General features: G+C 47.6%; 1 protein-coding gene across 2 annotated transcripts in view; it reads right to left on the reverse strand.

The window, feature by feature from the left end:
* The window catches only part of polg (DNA polymerase gamma, catalytic subunit), a 56,199-nt gene that overhangs the window by 12,449 nt on the left and 23,726 nt on the right, over positions 1–20,024 (reverse strand). Inside the window, exons 9-17 of one of the 2 annotated variants that reach the window (XM_033050315.1) lie at positions 18,169–18,301; positions 15,742–15,966; positions 13,575–13,692; positions 11,146–11,232; positions 9,735–9,854; positions 8,980–9,140; positions 5,984–6,037; positions 4,415–4,532; positions 2,091–2,226 (exon numbers count right to left, since the gene is read on the reverse strand). In XM_033050315.1, the coding sequence (XP_032906206.1) occupies positions 2,091–2,226; positions 4,415–4,532; positions 5,984–6,037; positions 8,980–9,140; positions 9,735–9,854; positions 11,146–11,232; positions 13,575–13,692; positions 15,742–15,966; positions 18,169–18,301 (1,152 nt within the window). The remainder of the gene's footprint in view (positions 1–2,090; positions 2,227–4,414; positions 4,533–5,983; positions 6,038–8,979; positions 9,141–9,734; positions 9,855–11,145; positions 11,233–13,574; positions 13,693–15,741; positions 15,967–18,168; positions 18,302–20,024) is intronic. The other variant, XM_033050316.1, reaches the window with a different exon arrangement.

Genomic DNA, 20,024 nt, shown 5'->3' on the forward strand with positions numbered 1-20,024 from the left:
AAGCTCAATGGTTTGTTCTTTGCATCGTTTAGTTTAGAGATACAGCACAGAAACAGGCTCTTCAGTTCACCGAGTCTCCACTGACCGTCGATTCACACTAGTTTTGTTATCCCACTTTCTCACTCCCCAGTGAGTCTACCCCGTAACAAGGACAGAGTCCCCCTTGTCCTCATCTTCCACTCCATCAGCCGTCGCACATAACATAATCCTCCGACATTTTCGCCACCTCCAACGGGATCCCACCACTGGTCGCATCTTCCCATCTCCACCCTTCTGCTTTCCGCAGAGACTGTTCCTCCGTAACTCCCTGGTCAATTTGTCCCTTCCCACCCAAACCACCCCCTCCCCAGGTACTTTCCCCTGCAACCGCAGGAAATGCTACACTTGTCGCTTTACCTCCCCCCTCGACTCCATCCAAGGACCCAAGCAGTCTTTCCAGGTGAGGCAGAGGTTCACCTACACCTCCTCCAACCTCATCTACTGCATCCACTGTTCCAGGTGTCAACTTCTCTACATCGGCGAGACCAAGCACAGGCTTGGAGATCGCTTCGCCCAACATCTCCGCTCAGTTCGCAATAACCAGCCTGATCTCCCGGTGGCCCAGCACTTCAACTACCCCTCCCATTCCCACTCTGACAATGGAGGAGGCCCATGACAGAAGGGTCAGAGTGAGGCCCAGCGCAAATTGGAGGAACAGCACCTCATATTTTGCTTGGGTAGTTTACACCCCAGCGGTATGAACATTGACTTCTCTAATTTCAGATAGTCCTTGCATTCTCCCTCTTTCCCCTCCCCCTTCCGAGCTCTCCCACAGCCTACTGTCTCCGCCTCTTCCTTTCTTTTTCCCGCACCCCCCAGACATCAGTCTAAAGAAGGGTCTCGACCCGAAAAGTCGCCTATTCCTTCTCTCGACAGATGCTGCCTGGCCCGCTGAGTTACTCCAGCATTTTGTGTCTTCTTCGTTCAACCTTTTTGTGTTAGGTTTTGCTCCTGTGAAGAAATGTGAAATGTTCTCCTGCAGTAAGGACGGAATATAAATATAAACTTTAGTTTAGTTTAGATATATAGCATGGAAACTGGCCCCTTCAACTCTCAGAGTCCATGTCGAACAACAATTCCCTCACACCAACACCATCTTACACACTGGGGACAATTTACAATTTTACCAAAGCCGATTAACCTATAAACCTGTACATCTTTGGAGTGTGGGAGGAAACCGGAGCACACAGAGGAAACCCACACAGGTCACGTATCCCGTCACCATACCGACGGCACCCGTAGTTAGGATCGAACCTGGGTCCCTGGCCCTGAAAGGCAGCAACTCTACCGCTGCACCACCGTGCCGCCCAATTCAAGTGTTTTCAAGTCAATCTCAAGTGTTACTTCTACATATCGTACATATGGCAGCGGTACAGAGGTAGAGTTGCTGCCTTACACCTCCAGAGACCTGAGTTCGATCCTGACTACAGGTGTTGTCCGTATGGAGCTTGTATGTTCTCCCCGTGACCATATCAGTTACAGTTTAGTTTATTGTCACGTGTACCTAGGTACAGTGAAAAGCTTTTTGGTGTTGTATGCTTTCAAGAGAGAGCTAGAAAGGGCTCTTAAAAATAGCGGAGTCAGAGGATATGGGGAGAAGGCAGGAACGGGGTACTGATTGGGGATGATCAGCCATGATCACATCGAAGGGCCGAATGGCCTACTCCTGCACCTATTGTCTATTGTTGTATGGAATTCCTCCGGGCACTCCGGTTTCCTCCCACACTCCGAAGACGTTCAGGTTTGTAGGTTAATTGGCTTCTGTAAATGGTAAATTGTACCCTGTGTGTAGGATAGTACCAGTGTACGGGGTGATCGCTGGTGGGCGCGGACTCGATGAGCTAAAGGGCCTGTTTCCGCTCAGTATTTTTAGAGTCTATAAGTAGGAAGAGTAGAAAGGTAGCGATGCCCTGGTTGTGACTTTCAGAGTGAGGAAGGGCGGTGGGAAGATCGAGGCATGAGAGTAACTGAGAGCTTCCTCCATCGGCAAGCTGTGAATTGAGACAGACGGCTTAAAGTCCAATGTAGGTGCGTGGAGTGTCCGGGCTCACCGTGTATTTTAGCAAAATGGGCCTCGCCGAGCACGGCAGCAATCCACAGCTCCTGAGAGTCGACGTCTGCTCCAACCAGGTGGTAGCCGGGTGGAACTTGCACCATCGCTTTCAGCTCACTGCCCACACGGTCACCCTGCAGGGAAACACACAGCAATCTCGTTACACCCTCGCAGAGCAGAAAGTGCTGCACAAACGCAGCGGGTCAGGCAGCATCTGCGGAGGGAGTGGACAGACTTTGTCACATGTACCTACATACAGTGAAAATCCTTTTTTTTAAAGTGCATTTCCGTAAAATTATTACATATAATTATTGTATATTTCAGCACAATCATACTTCAGAACCAGAGTGTAGGGTTAGGACCCATCTTCAGACTGATTGTGGTACGAGGGAGAAAGCCAGAAAGGAGAGGTGGTCGCGGGACAAAGCCTGGCAAGTGATAGGAGGATACAGGTGAGGGGACTTTCATTGGCAGATGCATAGAGTAAGTGACAAGGAGACAAATGGGTGTTAGGTAAGTTCATAAGTTATACGAGAAGAATTAGGCCACTCGGTCCATCAAGTCTACTCCACCATTCAATCATGGCTGATTTATCTTTCCCTCTCAACCCTATTCTCCTGCCTTCTCCCCAAAAACCCTGACACCCGTACTAATCGATAATCTGTCAATCTCGACCGTTAAATATCCATTGACTTGTGACTGGGTGGGTTTCCTCACGGTGCTCCAGTATCCTTCCACGTCCCAAAGACGTGCAGGTTTGTAGTTTAATTGGCCTCTGTAAATTGCCCCCAGTGTGTAGGGAGTGGATGAGAAAGTGGGATAACGTTGAACCAATGTGAAAGGGCCAAAGAGCCTGTTTCAATGCTGCATCTTTCAACCAATTTCAGGGAAAAGGTTCTTAGAGAGACCTTGGAGAGATTTTGAAGTCAGTGTGCGGGCTTTAATACAAAGTTATTGCGAAACCAGGAGGTAGTGACTGCAGAGACAAGGAACTGCAGATGCTGGTTGAAACCAAAGATAGACACAAAGCGCTGGAGTAACTCAGTGGGTCAGGCAGCATCTCTGGAGAAAAAGGAATAGGTGGTTTCGTGTCGGGACTTTCTTCAGACTGTAGGTCTTGTTGGTAAACAGTTAAACGTGGATTAATACTCTCACCACATGGGTTTCTATCTGTGCAGATTAATGGAAGATAGAAAGTGGAAGGCTTACTTTAGTTTAGTTTAGAGATACACCCTCCGGCCCAACCAACGATCCCCGCACACTAACTCTATCTTACACACACTCGGGACAATATACAATTTTCCCAAGCCAATTAACCTACAAACCTGTAGGTCTATGGAATGTGGGAGGAAACTGAAACTGAAGATCTTGGAGAAAACTCACGCGGGCCACAGGGAGAACGTACAGACTCCGCATAAACAGCATTCGTATTCAAGATCAAAGCCGGGTCTCTAGCATTGTCTAAAGGTTGGCCACTGCGCGTTGGAATTGGAGGCGGGGTGGGGAGGATGGAAAACTGCTGACGCCAGCCAGTTGACATCACACAGCACAGTCAAATCTAGAGATTCAGCTCGTCCTATTTTTTTTATTTTTTTTTAAATTTATTCAATTATTAAAAATAATATTTACACTACAATAAAACAAGCCAGAACCCACCACCATAATACAATACAAACATGTATCCATAATAAACTACTATACAACTATGATACAATCCTTATTGAGGATACATTCAACACCCTGCGGAGCCCAGCGGTCCCGGAACTCCCTCAGGGTGCCCGCAGACAGGGCGTATTCCCTTTCTAATCCCACCCAGGCACGGACGTAACCCCGGAAAAGGGGCAGGCAGCCGGCTCGGGTAGAGCCCTCCACCCTGGCGCCGTGACTCGCGGATGGCCAACTTGGCCAGGCCCAGGAGCAACCCAACCAGGACATCTTCAGCCCTACCCTCTCCCCTACGCACAGGGTGTCCAAAGATGAGGATGGTGGGTGAAAAATGCAGCCAGAAGGCAAGGAGCAGCCCCTTTAGATATTCAAACAGTGGCTGCAGCTTCATGCACTCCATGTACACGTGGTACACAGACTCTTCCAGCCCGCAAAAGTGGCAGGCGGCTGGCGAGTCTGTGAACCGCGAGAGAAACAGGTTGCAGGGAACACCTCGGTGCAATACCCTCCACCCCAGGTCCCCAATCAGATCGTCCTATTGGCCTGCTTTTGGCCCATGTCTCTTCCCTTCCTATCCATGTCTCTCTCCCAATGTGCTTTAGAGATTGCATGCACAGGATTGGCGATGTTGCAGGTGAGTGTGTTCCCCTCACATACCCGAGCGTTACTGGCAGTCAGCCAGGTTGGTTCGACTGCCCGTCGGGTCACCGTGCCAGCAGTGATCACTTGCGGTAAAATGGCTCCAATTGTGCTCTCCTCTTCAAATGCATTGTGCCTGCAATTACAAAGTGCAAAAACAATGCATCAGACTGTATCAATACTTTCATTACACCCACCAGCTCCTTACACTAAACGTTTACCCTACCATGCACTAAACGTTATTCCCTTATCCTGTGTCTGTCCACTGTAAAAGGCTCGATTGTAATAATGTATTGGCTTTCCGCTGACTGGATAGCACGTAACAAAAGCTATTCACTACACCTCAGTACACGTCACAATAGACCGGACCCGACTAACCTAAACTAGCATTAGGAAGTCACAGATTGATGCAGTGTATCGAACAAGTCTGCAATCACCGTCTATATTCTGCTTCAGGCCTGTTTCCCCGTCACATTTTTTTTCTCTCTTCTGTGTGCAATGGGCTTGCATCATTACCATTGCCTATGAATGCCACTGGGAAGAATAATGCATGTGTACCAAACATAGAGTGTACCAAACATCAAATAATTAAAACACCTTGCATTGATTTGTTCTTTGTACCTCTTCACATCTCTCGTTTCCCTCTCCCCTGACTCTTAGTCTGAAGAAGGGTCTCGACCAGAAACATCACCTATTCCTTTGTTTAAGAAGGAACTGCAGATGCTGTAAAATCGAATGTAGACAAAAATGCAGCAGCATCTATGGAGCGAAGGAAATAGGCAACGTTTCGGCCCGACGAAACGTTGCCTATTTCCTTCGCTCCATGGATGCTGCTGCACCCGCTGAGTTACTCCAGCATTTTATGTCTGTCAAATAAAACCGTCAGACACGGTCCCAGTGGAATCCTTTGTCAGCAACAAAATGAAACACTGCCATTTGATTGGCATTGCATCACAAGAAGCACTCTGATTCCAACAAGGGTTCCAAAAAGCATTTCATATTTCACTTGGGTAGCTTACAACCCAGACGTATGAACATTGATTTCTGCAATTTCAAGTAAATCCTGCTTCCCCTTCCCCCCCCCCCCCCATCTTAGTCGTCCTGCCAGTTCCACCGTTCACATCCTTGCATCTCTCTTGTTATCACATCTTCCCCAGCCAACAATGGGCCATTGTGGGTTCCATCCTTCCTGAGGTCATCTGCTGCCAGCCCCGATTTGTTCTGGCCTTTTCCTACCTCACCTCCAGTTTAATCCCCCACTCCACCCCCCTTCTCCAGAGATGCTGCCTGACCCGCTGAGTTACTCCCAGCATTTTGTGATTATCTTCGGTATAAACTAGCAGCTGCAGTTCCTTCTTACACAAGTTGTCAAACAAATCTGATCGAAGAGTTCTGACCCGAAACATCACTTATCCATGTTCTATAGAGACGCTACCTAACCCGCTGAGTTACAACAGCACTCTTTTTTTTTGTTGTAAACCAGCATCTGCAGTTCTTTATTTCTACATGGTACCAAATAACAATATCTACAAGTGATAAGGCCATGGTAAGAGTGCCCATGGATTGGTGAAAATTCTGTGTGCACACCTGGTGACTGATCGAGGCAGTTCACTTTTCTTCAACATCACAACCAACTGGGAGCTGCAAAGGAAAAGCAAACTGGCATTACTTCACAAGTTATAGGAGTAGAATTAGGCCATTCGGCCCATCGAGTCTACTCCGCCATTCAATCATGGCTGATCTCGGTTGGGGACGCTGTCCTGTGCATGGCTGCCCAGCCAGCAGCTGTCTGTCTCTTCATCTTTTTTTTTTTTTTTAGTTAGTTAAAGTGTTTTGTTTGGAGGTCTAAACTTTTTTATGTGGTGGGTGGGGGGGGGGGGGGGGAAGGGGGAAACTATCCTTCAGGGTCCCTACCTGGTCGGAGAGGCAACTTTTCTCCTACGGGGTTGCAGTTTCGACCCGTCCTCGCGGCCTACCAGCGGGCCTGGAGCGGCGTTTCCTGTCGGAGACCGCCCAGTACCACGGCTTCGGCGGCGGCACAGCGCTGGAGCGCTATCGCGGAGCGGGCGATGCCTTGCCCGGGTCGCCGCGCTGGGACTTCGGTATGCTAGGAGCTGCGGGACTGTGGAGCGGCCAGCTGCGGGCGGCGGCGCTGACTTTACATCAGGAGCCTGGGATCTCTCGATGAGATCACCAGTTGTGGAGCTCCATCCGGCGCGGCCTTGTTGGCTTCGGAAGCCGCGGTCTCCAGTATGGAAGCGGCCGTTCCAGGGTTCCCATGCCGCTGTGAGGATTCTCCCGACGCCGGAGCACCATCACCCGGCGAGAACGGCCTGGAACATCGGGCCTCCGTGGAGGCGACTGTGGAGGCCTCAATAGGCCCGACTATGGGTGAACTGGGGATGGGGACTGGACTTTGTGCCTTCCCTCATAATGGGAACCATTGTGGGGGGATGTTTTTATGTTTAAATGTCTTTATTATTGTTATGTCTGTATTCTTTCTTTATGTGCTGCACGGAGAGGACGCTGGCGCTGTTTGTTCGCCGCTTCTCCGTTTGCTATTGTCTGTTACTATTGTAAAGCGACTTTGAGTCTTAGAAAAGCGCTATAAAAATTAAATTTATTATTATTATTATTATTATCTCTGCCTCATCCCATTTTCCTGCCTTCTCCCAATAACCCTTGACATCCATTCTAATCAAGAATTTATTTATCTCTGTCTTAAAAATATCCACCGACTTAGCCTCTACAGCCCTCTGTGGCAATGAGTTCCACAGATTAACTCTGACTAAAGAAGTTCCTCCTCACCTTTCTAAAAGAGCACCCTCTAATTCTGAGGCTATGATCTATAGTCCTTGACTTCCACCAGTGGAAACTTATTTTCCACATCCACTCTATCCAAGCCTTTCACTATTCGACAAGTTTCGATGAAGTTTACCCCTCATCCTTCCAAACTGCAGCGAGTACAGGCCCAGCGCCTTCAAACATGTTTTAGTATGTTATCCAATCAACTCAGATAATACTGTACAAAACTGCAATCAAGCCAAACTCAAGTACAATAGTTAGAGCAAAGGGGAAGATACAGAGAACAGAAAATAGTTCTCAGCATTGTAGGGCATCAGCTCCACAGACAGCTACGGGATAGGGAACTGCAGATGTTGGACTCTTGAGCAAAACATAAAGTGCTGGAGGAACTCAGCAGGTCAGGTAGCATCTGTGGAGGGAATGAATGGACATGTTTGATGTCGGGACCCTGCTTCATACAGATGTGGTATGGTGGAGGGGGGGGGGGGGGGGGGAGGCTGGAAAAGAGGTGGGGGCAGTACAAAGCCCAGCATGAACATGGAATTCTCCAATGTTAAGTAACTACAACATCCTCTCCCTCTTCATCCCCCTCTTCATCCCCCTCCACTGTGCCCCACTGGACTTACGCCTATTTCTCCCCTCCACGTACATTCCTTTCTCTAGCTTCACAATCCCTTTGTCTCACACTTTGTCTTTTCATCCCTGGCCTTTGTCCAATATCTGCCCATCGAACCCCCCCCCCCCCCCCCACCCCCTCACCTGTATTCACCTATTACCTGCCAAGCTTTGTCCTGCATCTCCCTCTCTTCCAGTTTTCGTTTCACCCGCTACAATTCGACTAAAGAAGGGTCGTGACCTGAAACATCACCTATCCATGCTTCCCAGAGATGCTGCCTGACCCGCTGAGTTACCCCAGCACTTTGTGGCTTTTCTTTCCTGGCAAGTGATAGGTGGATGCAAGTGGCGCAAGTGACACCCTTTTGTCATTTACTTCACCCATCTGCCAATTACTTGCACACACACACAGCACTAAACACACATAGAAACATAGACATAGAAACATAGAAAATAGGTGCAGGAGTAGGCCATTCGGCCCTTCGAGCACGCACCGCCATTCAATATGATCATGGCTGAATATTCCAACTCAGTATCCTGTACCTGCCTTGTCTCCATAACCCCTGATCCCTTTAGCCACAAGGGCCACATCTAACTCCCTCTTAAATATAGCCAATGAACTGGCCTCAACTACCTTCTGTGGCAGAGAATTCCAGAGATTCACCACTCTCTGCGTGAAAAATGTTTTTCTCATCTCGGTCTTAAAAGATTTCCCCCTTATCCTTAAACTGTGACCCCTTGTTCTGGACTTCCCCAACATCGGGAACAATCTTCCTGCATCTAGCCTGTCCAACCCCTTAAGAATTTTGTAAGTTTCTATAAGATCCCCCCTCAATCTTCTAAATTCTAGCGAGTACAAGCCGAGTCTATCCAGTCTTTCTTCATATGAAAGTCTTGACATCCCAGGAATCAGTCTGGTGAACCTTCTCTGTACTCCCTCTATGGCAAGAATGTCTTTCCTCAGATTAGGAGACCAAAACTGTACGCAATACTCCAGGTGTGGTCTCACCAAGACCCTGTACAACTGCAGTAGAACCTCCCTGCTCAAATCCTTGACACTTGACACTTGACACTAAACACACACACACACACACACACGGCACTAAAGACATGGAAGACTGCTCCAACAATGAATGGATAAACATAACAGAAAATGTGGTGACCTTATTCTTTTCTGGGCGTTCCTCCAGAAGGAGATCATCTTGTTGATTTCCAGCGCTCGGGCTGCAGTCGTTGCGTTGCCGCTCGCACGCAACGTCCCATCTTCCATCTTTGAGAGAAAATCCTTTGCAAACGGACTCCCAACGTTGTTATGGTTTCCATCCTGAATCAGGTAAAATGAAAGCTTAGTTTAGTTCAAAGGTGCAGCGCAGAAACAGGCCCTTCGGCCTATCAAGTCCACGCCGACTAGCAATCTCTGCACCATGGCCAGAGCCATCGTCATCTGTTGGCATGCTGGGAAAACTGGGAGAAAGCAAGAGTTTGAAGGCCAGGGGAGTTTAGAAGGATAAGGGGGTTACCTCATCGAAACTTACTGAATAGTGAATGCCTGTATAGAGTGGATGTGGAGAGGATGTTTTCACTAGCAGGAGTGTCCAGCACCAGAGGCCAGAGCCTCAGAATAAAAGAAAATACCTTTATAATTGAGATTCACCACCCTTTAGTCAGAAGGTGGTGAATCTGTGGAATTCATTCTGTGGAGGCCAAGTCAATTGATATTTTTAAGGCAGAGATTGACAGATTCTTGATTAGTAGAGGTGTCGGGTTATGGGGCGAAGGCAGGAGAATGGGGATGGGAGGGAAAGATAGACCAGCCATGACTGAATGGCAGTGCAGGAGTAGACCTGATGGGCCGAATGGCCTAAATCTGCTCTGAGAAACTATGATCTTATGAGACAGGGGCAGGAAAACCACAAACCTTGTGCGGAAGTTTGAAGAACCAGCATCCAGGCACGTTGACACCAGGGTAGGGCCCGTTGCCATGGTGATGTATATCGGAGCTATCCTCGAGGAGTGGCGGGGGCTTCCCACTGTCATTCTGAAGGGAAAGAAAAGCAACAGCACTCAGCATGACTGGGGACTAAGCCCACTCATCTGGTGAAATAAATCAGCCAGCACAACGATGCATGAAGCAGGGAGATAACTACTCACCGGGCGACTCTGTGAACACAGGGGGCAGCCTCTGGCGTGGGTGGCACGGCAAGTGGTGTTTGTTACAAATCAACAGGGGCGAAACGGTGTAAAGTTATCGTAAAATATACAGCAAAGACAGACACAAACTCAGCAGGAGAGGTAGCTTCTCTGGAGAGAAGGAATGGGTTTGAGACCCTTCTTCAGACACCATTCCTTCTCTCCAGAGATGCTGCCAGTCCCGCTGAGCTACTCCAGCATTTTGTGTCTATCTTCGGTGTATTAACCAGCGTCTGCAGTTGCTCCCTACACATTAATATATACAGCGTGACAACATGTACAACTAACCCTGAAACGTAACGAGGCAGTGATGTGGGGTGAACAGATGGACAAGGAGTGCAGTCTACATAACTCTCTCACACCACGGTTGAGAGACAGAATCTTACTTCCACTCAGAGAGCAGATACAACCTTACTGTCTCTCCTATCACTTATTTATATTTATGAAAAACCGACACAGGTTTATCTCTGGTTTATTTATCATTCTGAAATAAGAAACGGTGAGAAAGTCAACAGGGACACAGGGACACAACTACAGACTACATTCCCTTTTCATAAGTTCATAAGTTATAGGAGCAGAATTTGGCCATTCGGCTCATCGAGTCTACTCCGCCATTCAATCATGGCTGATCTATCTATCCCCCTCAACCCCATACTCCTGCCTTCTACCCATAACCTCTGACACCCATACTAATCAAGAATTTGTCAATCTTCGTTTAAAAAATACCTGACCCGCTGAGATACTCCAGCTTTTTGTGTCTATCAGCGGAGTAGACTTGATGGGCCGAATGGCCTACTTCTGCTCCTAGAACTTATGAACTGGCCAAGTCACTGGATGGATTTAAGAGAGAGTTAGATAGAGCTCTAGGGGCTAGTGGAGTCAAGGGATATGGGGAGAAGGCAGGCACGGGTTATTGATAGGGGACGATCAGCCATGATCACAATGAAATGCGGTGCTGGCTCGAACTGCCTCCTCCTGCACCTATTTTCTATGTTTCTATGAAAAGAGAAATGTACCAGTGTCTGCAGTTCCTTGTGACCCTGTTGACCTTCTTATTTCATATTTCGTCATTATAAATAAACCAGAGAAATACTTGAAATTTTACAAATAAAAAAGGAGAAACAGTGTGTGGGCTTTACCTGCTCAGAATTCTTCTTCCTGCTCCCTTTTCCATAGCCATTGAACTCAGCTTCGGGTTCAGTCTCCAGGCAGCTCAGTGCCTCCCCCTGGTGGTAACAGATAAACATGTCACCAACAATCCCTCGGAGTCTGCAGCCAACATCGGGAACAATCTTCCTGCATCTAGCCTGTCCAATCCCTTAAGAATTTTGTAAGTTTCAATAAGATCCCCCCTCATTCCTCAAGTGTCGGGATTGGAGGAGAAAGTGGGATAACATGGAATTATTGTGAATAGTAAATATAGACATGGTGGGCCGAAGGGCCTGTTTCCATGCTATTTCTCTACACTAAATTCTGAGGCTATGGCCTTTGGTCCTGGACTCTTCCACTAGCCCTCTCCACATCCACTCTCTCCAGGCCTTTGTTCTTGACGACATGGCCCATCCACCTTGGCTCAACCTCGAGACTCCAACCTCATCCTCACTCGACCTTGAGGCTCCGACCCCACTTGATACCGTTCCCCAAAAGTAGCTTTACTGGGGCAGGGCTGATGGTGATTAGGTAGGTGTTTCTATTTGCTAAATAAAGGGGCTGTCCCACTTGGCCGACCTAATTGGCGAGTTTGGAAGAGTTTGAAAAAATGACATGTTGAAGACCTCCTTCGACTATGCTGAAGACCACCTTCGACTATGTTGAAGACCAGCTTCGACTATGCTGAAGACCAGCTTCAACTATGTTGAAGACCAGCTTCGACTAACTTCAGGAAAATTGGACACAGAATAGTGGAGAGTGAAGACGACCTCCTTTGATCTCTTTCGACCTCCCTTCGACTATGATGAAGACTATCTACGACTACCTTCGACTACGCTCGACTACCTACGACTAACATGCCGACCTACTACGACTAAACCTACGAGTAAAAAAAGTATCGATTTTTTCCATGGCGACCGTTTTTTACTCGCGGACATTTTTTAACATATTGTAAAAAACACTGCGAGCTAGCTGAGTCCTACCGCAAGAACAGGAGTACAGAGGATGCCATCTCAACGGCACTTCACTCCGCCCTCTCCCACCTCGACAACAGAGACACTTACGTAAGAATGCTGTTCATCGATTACAGCTCAGCATTCAACACCATTATACCATCAAAACTGATCACCAAACTCGGTAACCTGGGCATCGACCCCTCCCTCTGCAACTGGATACTGGACTTTCTAACCAACAGACCCCAGTCTGTTAGGTTAGACAAGCACACCTCTTCAACCCTCACCCTGAACACCGGCGTTCCACAGGGCTGTGTGCTGAGCCCCCTCCTCTACTCCCTCTTCACCTATGACTGCACACCTGTACATGGTACTAACACCATCATCAAGTATGCAGATGATACAACGGTGATTGGCCTCATCAGCAACAACGATGAGTCGGCCTACAGGGAGGAGGTCCAGCACTTAGCAGCATGGTGCGCTGACAACAACCTGGCCCTTAACTCCAAGAAGACCAAGGAGCTCATTGTAGACTTCAGGAAGTCCAGGGGCGGCACGCACACCCCCATCCACATTAACGGGACGGAGGTGGAACGTGTTTCTAGCTTCAGGTTCCTGGGAGTCAACATCTCCGATGACCTCTCTTGGACCCACAATACCTCAACTCTGATCAAGAAGGCTCACCAGCATCTCTTCTTCCTGAGGAGACTGAAGAAGGTCCATCTGTCTCCTCAGATCCCGGTGAACTTCTACCGCTGCACCATTGAGAGCATCCTTACCAACTGTATCACAGTATGGTATGGCAACTGCTCTGTCTCCGACTGGAAGGCATTGCAGAGGGTGGTGAAAATTGCCCAACGCATCACCGGTTCCTCGCTCCCCTCCATTGAGTCTGTCCAAAGCAAGCGTTGTCTGCGGAGGGCGCTCAGCATCGCCAAGGACTTCTCTCACCCCAACCATGGACTGTTTACCCTCCTACCATCCGGGAGGCGCTACAGGTCTCTCCGTTGCCGAACCAGCAGGTCCAGGAACAGCTTCTTCCTGGCAGCTGTCACTCTACTCAACAACGTACGTCGGTGACTGCCAATCACCCCCCCCCCCGGACACTTATTATTATTTATTCAAATCATTTGCTATGTCGCTCTTCCAGGGAGATGCTAAATGCATTTTGTTGTCTCTGTACTGTACACTGACAATGACAATTCAAATTGAATCTGAATCTGAATCTGAATCTGAATCTGAGTACACGGGGACCACTCTCGGGCATGAAGGAGAGTTACGAAGACCTCCTACGACCTCGTGTCGACCATGCTGCGAGTATGAGACGAGGGCAAACTCGCCAGAACTCGCGGATTAGGTCGCCCAAGTGGGACAGACCCTTTACCTTCTTTGGCACAACATCTTTGTGTATTATAGGGAGATAAAAACCATAATCAGCACAGACTTGATTTCTGGGTCACACTCACCCTTTCCCACATACTGTCTTCCATCAACAGGAACTCTTCATTGAGTGCCGTCTCCGGGACTACCGTCGACTCTTGCACTTTCTGTTTGCTTTGTTCTCTGTGCAACTTCTCAATGGCTCTGACAAATAATGGACACAAATTAAGATCCAAAGAAATATCCTGGCATAGCTGAATGTTTTTGTTTAGTTTATTGTCAAGTGTAGCTTATTGCAATGAATTCCACAGATTCACTACCCTCTGACTAAAGAAATTCCTCGTCATTTCCTTTCTAAAGGTACGACCGTTTATTCTGAGGCTGTGGCCTCTGGTCCTAGGCTCTCCCACTAATGGAAACATCCCCTCCACATCCACTCTAATCAGGTCTTTCACTATTCGGCAAGTTTCAATGAGGTCTCCCCTCATCCTTCTAAACACCAGCGAGTACAGGCCCAGTGCCATCAAACACTCATCATACGTTAACCCAATCATTCCTGTGATTAGGTGCAGAGGTAAAGATAATAGTACAGCATAGGAGCAGGTCCTTCGGGCCACAATGTCTGTGCCGAACATGATGTCAAGCTAAACTCATCTCCTCTGGCTGCATGTGATCCATATCCCTCCATTCTCTACATATCCAAGTGGAGTTTATCATTATGAGTAGGAATTATTGGCAGGAAATAGGTAAACACAGGCAAGGTGGGGGGTTTGATAGGCAGATGGTTGATTTGAGGAAGGGTCTCGACCCGAAATGTCACCAATTCCTTTTCTCCAGAGGTGCTGCCTGACGTTGAGTTACACCAACTTTTTGTATCTATCTTTGGTTGGAACAAAGCCCAGAGACTAAAGCAGAACATGCGAGGCAGAAGTATTAAAGTGTTGCAAATTGTGAAGCTGGAGGAAGAAATGGAGAGAAATCGTTGCAAGGGCACAGGTGCGAGGGAGAAAGGGGTGGGTGTGGGGGAGAAAGTAGAGGAGCAGGAGTGGGGACCTTTGTTAGAAGTTACTGGACAATTCAATGCTCATACAGTTGGCTTTTGTAAAAACCAATATCTGTACTTCCTTGTTTTTCCATAGAGTCAGAGTCATAGAGTGATACAGTGTGGTCATAGAGTGATACAACTTGCCCACACCAGCCAACATGTCCCAGCTACACTAGTCTCAGCTGCCTGCGCTTGGTCCATATCCCTCCAAACCTGTCCTATCCATGTACCTGTCTAACTGTTTCTTAAATGATGGGACAGTCCCAGCCTCAACTACCTCCTCGGGCAGCTTGTTCCATACACCCACCACCCTTTGTGTGAAAAGGTTACCCCTCGGATTCCTATTAAATCTTTTCCCCTTCACCTTGAACCTACTGTATGTCTTTGGATTGAATTGGTCTCTCGCCATCCTGAGACCATGAATTGTCTCGCCTTCCTGTGTGTACACTCCAATGGTACAACTGGGTCCTCACAGTAACAGTCATACAATCATACAGCATGGAAACAGGCCCTTCGGCCCAACTTGTCCATGCCGACCAACATTCCCCATCTAAGCTCGTCCCATTTGCCCGTGTCCGGCCCATATCCCTCTATACCTTTCCTATCTATGTACCAGTCCACGCAGCTCTTAAATGCTTTCAAACTATCTGACTCAACTGGCAGCTCGTTCCATACACTCACCGCCCTCTGGGCGAGAAAGCTGCCCCCTGGTTTGTATTAATTTGTGCCACTTTCACCATCAACACATGCCCTCTGGTTTTTGATTCACCCACCCTGGTTAATAGACTGTGCATACAACGATAAATGCACACACAAACTCTCTAAATGGAACCAAAAAAATAACTGATTTAATATTCCTCTGGTCAGAGAAGAGACTGCTTAATGAATGAACCGAAGCCAACGTCTTTACGTGTAGGATGCTGGAGGTCGGACAAGGACGCGCAGCTGAGACCATTGTGGACTATAATGAATACTTTGTTTCAGAGCCCTATACGTGGCGACCCTTTGCATACCTCGTGTATGGTATGCAAAACAAAAAAAAAATCACTGTGAAATGTCACACGTGATAATAATGTATCTAGGGTAGCATGGTCATAAGTGATAGGAGCAGAATTAGGCCATTCGGCCCATCAAGTCTACTCCGCCATTTAATCATGGCTGATCTATCTCTCCCTCCTAACCCCAAGTAGATCTATCCATCGACTTACTGATAGGGGCATGAAGGTCCATCGGTGTCATCTGAGTTGGTTGGCAGGTTGTCCTTTCTTCCGGGGACCAGGTAACCCCAGCCATGGTTCTCTGCATAGTGCAGAGGGAAGCCATCCCAGGTCAAGCGCATCAGCTTGGGAGTGACCCTCATCTGGAGGCTAATGAGGTTGGGTCCGGGCAACCACTCTGGATCAGTCCACCTGACGCATATCTTCCGATACCATCTGCAACCAGAGCACGGGAAAAGCGTTAACAGGTAAAAGTCTCCATAAGCAATTTACTGATCCATGCAGATTAGGTTTAGCCTAAAAGGCAGGCAATATCATCAAAAGTCCACACCAAAAATAGACACAATGCGCTGGAGTAACACCATCTGCAGTCCCTTCTTTCCACAAAGACCCACGCCATCCTGTCATCAGGAAGAAGGTACAAGAGTCTGAAAGTCAGGACCGCCAGGTTCAAGAATAGCTTCTTCCTAACAACCATCTCTGGAGAACATAGATAGGTAAGGTATCTATGAGAAGGTAAATTTTGTTGCCTCTTAAATAAGAGGGGTGACCTTATAGAAGTGTATAAAATCATGAGAGGAATACATTGGGTAGATGCACCGAGCTTCTTGCCCAGAGTAGGGGAATCGAGAACCAGAGGGCATAGGTTTAAGGTGAAGGGGGAAAGATTTTGTAGGAATCCGAGGGGTAACTTTTTCACACAAAGGGCGGTGGGTGTATGGAATGAACTGCCAGAAGAGCTAGTTGAGGCAGGTACCATCGCGCCGTTTAAGAAACATTTGGACAGGTATATGGTTAGGAAATGTTTAGACGGGTATAGGCCAAATGCAGGCAGGTGGGACAAATGTAGATGGGACATGTTGGTCAGTGTGGGGAAGTTGGACCGATGGGCCTGTTTCTACGCTGTTCCTACAGCCAAGGTTTGTGGATATGAACAGTGGCGGACTGGCCAGGGTGTCAGCTTGCCCGATGGCAAGTGGGCCCCTGATGAAGTGGGCCCCCTATATCAAGTGGGCCCCTGATGAAGTGGGCCCTCTTTGTCTCCTGGCAACCAATATTTTTAGACCCAGTCCGCCACTGGATATGAAAGCAAATTATTTAAACAAGAATTGGTTTGGAATCATAAGACATTGGCGTTCATCAGGGTAACGAGCTGTCACATTGATCTGACTGATATGCTAGGATCGCCATATGGATTACTACAAAAACAGCAAATATACTGATGAAACAAAAGATTGACAGCATTAAAAACAGGTTAGATGAAGTTGCAAAGAGTTATTAGTTGGAAGGAACTGCAGATGTTGGTTTAAACCAACGATAGGCACAAAATGCTGGAGAAACCCAGCGGGACAGGCAGTGTCTCTGGAGAGAAGGAATGGGTGGCGTTTCGGGTCAAGACCCTTCTTCGGAGTGAAGAAGGGTCTCCACCCGAAACGTCACCCATTCCTTCTCTCCAGAGATGCTGCCTGTCCCAAAGAGTTATTAGTAGTTTAACTGAAGGTGGAAAACCATGGCATATAGATTTAATAAAACCAAATGTCCTTTGCAGGAAGGTTCGCTAGTGAGACTCAGGAGGGTTTTAAGTGGAATGGCTGGGGGTGGGAACCAAAGCAAACAAGTAAGGCTCAAAGAATGGACAGGCAGGGAGATGTTCATGAATATGGGGATGATGAAGGGCTGAAGTGTGTTTACTTCACTGCAAGGAACATTGTGGGTAAAGCTGATGAGCTGAGAGACTGAGGAAGGGTCTCGACCCGAAACGTCACCTATTCCTTTGCAGGGAGAATGTAATGCAGTACTGAGAGAGAACATACTGGAGGCTACATCTTCTGAGACATTATAGCTTGAGCTAAAAAATAAGAAAGACCTTTACTTTAATTGGATTATATGATAGACCACCCATAGCCAGCAGGTAATGGACGATCAGAATTGTAGACAGATTACGGAAGGATTTGTTGGTCTTTGGTGGGAATGCAAGGAGCGGCATGACTGCTGTCTGTGCGGAGTTTGTACGTTCTACCCCATGACAACATGGGTTTTCTCCAAGATCTTCTATTTCCTTCCACACTCCAAACATGTACAGGTTTATAGGTTAATTGGCTAGGTGTATGTGTAAATTGTCTCTAGCGTGTGTAGGATGGTGATCGCTGGTCGGTGCGGACTTGGTGGGCCTATTTCTGTGCTGTATCTCTAAACTAAACTAAAATGATGCAAGAATGATGCTCAAATTCTGATATTTAAATTATAAAGAGAGATTGGGTAGTATTGCCTGGATCTGGATTGGTTTTCAAGACAAGAGCAACAATTGAGATGGGAGGCTGATGTTCCGCAATTGCACCAATTCTCCCGATGTTCTATCACCCTACAAATCATACAAAGCCAATGCACATAAAGTGACTTCCAGAGCAGCCAACTAACCCCGGATGCCCCGGCAGGTGCTGTCTCCTCTTTGGAAGCAGACTGACTGTCTGCCGCAGATTATCCAGGAGAGCAGTGCTTGCGAGGACCTTTGTCTCCTCTTCTTCCTCTGGAGGTGGTCCTGGATCCAGACCTGCAAGAACAGAACCGCAGTCACATGGGGATGTTGGGACACGGTAGAGTACGGTGAACACCTTTGCTCAGTCCCCCTGGACATACTACCTTGCATATCTTTCATTCATTGTTCTTTATCTCACTACATCATCGTCTATATCCCTTGTTTCCCTTTCCCTTGACTAGTCTGAAGAAGGATCTCGAACCGAAACGTTACCCATTCCTCTCTCCAGAGATGCTGCCGGTCCCGCTGAGTTACTCCAGCATTGAGTGTCTATGTTTGGTAGGGTACTATGTTCCATGAACACACAGCCACAAAATACAGTCCTTTGAACAACCTCTTCAATAATCTTCACCAGTGGGGCACTTCTTGAAATGGCCTGAGTGAATTCGTTGGGCCGAAGGGCCAGTTTTAGAAACATAGAAAAATAGGCACAGGAGTACGCCATTCGGCCCTTCGAGCCCATTCAATATGATCATGGCTGATCATCTAAAACCAGTGCTTTTTCCCCATATCCCTTGATTCCTTTAGTCCTAAGAGATAAAACTATCTCTTGAAAACTTGAAATACACATTTCATATGTATCTTTCAATCAATCAATCAATTTTAACGCAATTAGAAAGAGTGGAGATGTTTTAATGGAATTTTGTATAGGTGCCTGGTGAGAGGGCAGCTGGAATGCTAGATATAGGCTGGTCTCTCAAACTGAGTGAGTCATTGTATTGTCCAAAATTTGTGCAGTTACAATAGACAATAGGTACAGGAGTAGGCCATTCGGCCCTTCGAGCCAGCACCGCCATTCAATGTGATCATGGCTGATCATCCACAATCAGTACCCCGTTCCTGCCTTCTCAATTGATAATAATTGATTGAAAGATACAGCATTGAAATAGGGCCATCTGGCCACATAGGGGCACATGAGCTCCAAACCCGCACGTCTTTGGGACGTGGGAGGAAACCGGAGCACCCACAGGAAACCCACGTGGGCACAGGGAGAACGTGCAAACTCTGCACAGACAGCACCGGACGTCCGGATCAAACCCGGGTCTTTGGCGCTGTGAGGCAGCGGCTCTACCTCTGCTCCACTTTGCTGCAAAATTGGTGCAGGAATGAATTCGCTGCCTGGGTGATTGGAAGCAGGAACCAGGGTCTGGAAATAAGGGCTGGACATTCATGACTGACCCGAGGGGAAATGTCTTCAACCCAAATGTAGCGATCATTTGGAATTCTCCGTCTAACATGCTATGAAGGCTCAGGTACTGTGTATATTCAACAGAGATCAAATTAATTTGGGATATCAAGAAAATCAAGGGAAATGAAATTAGTGCAAGGAGATGGCACTGAAGAAACTGACCATAATTCTATAAGGAGGATGTTGTTCCACTGTACCTCAGTACACGTGACTGATAAAGTACCATACCATTCCATATGAAGCGGGAAAGAGTGTAGAGAAGTTTTACCAGGACGTTGCCAGGACTTGAGGACCTGAGCTAAAGGGAGAGATTGGGCAGGCTAGGACTTTATTCTTTGGAGTGCGTGAGGGGTGATCTCATAGAGATGTATAAGATCATGAGGGGAATAGATGGAGTGAATACACAGAGTCCTTTACCCAGAGTAGCAGAATCAAGAACCAGGCGACATAGGTTTAAAGTGAGAGAGGAAAGATTGAATAGGAACCTGAGGGGCAACTTTTTCACATAGGGTATGGAACAAGGTGACAGAGGAGGTAGTTGAGCAAGTG

Source organism: Amblyraja radiata, chromosome 34, assembly GCF_010909765.2.
Source record: "Amblyraja radiata isolate CabotCenter1 chromosome 34, sAmbRad1.1.pri, whole genome shotgun sequence".
Taxonomy (NCBI): Eukaryota; Metazoa; Chordata; class Chondrichthyes; order Rajiformes; family Rajidae; genus Amblyraja; species Amblyraja radiata.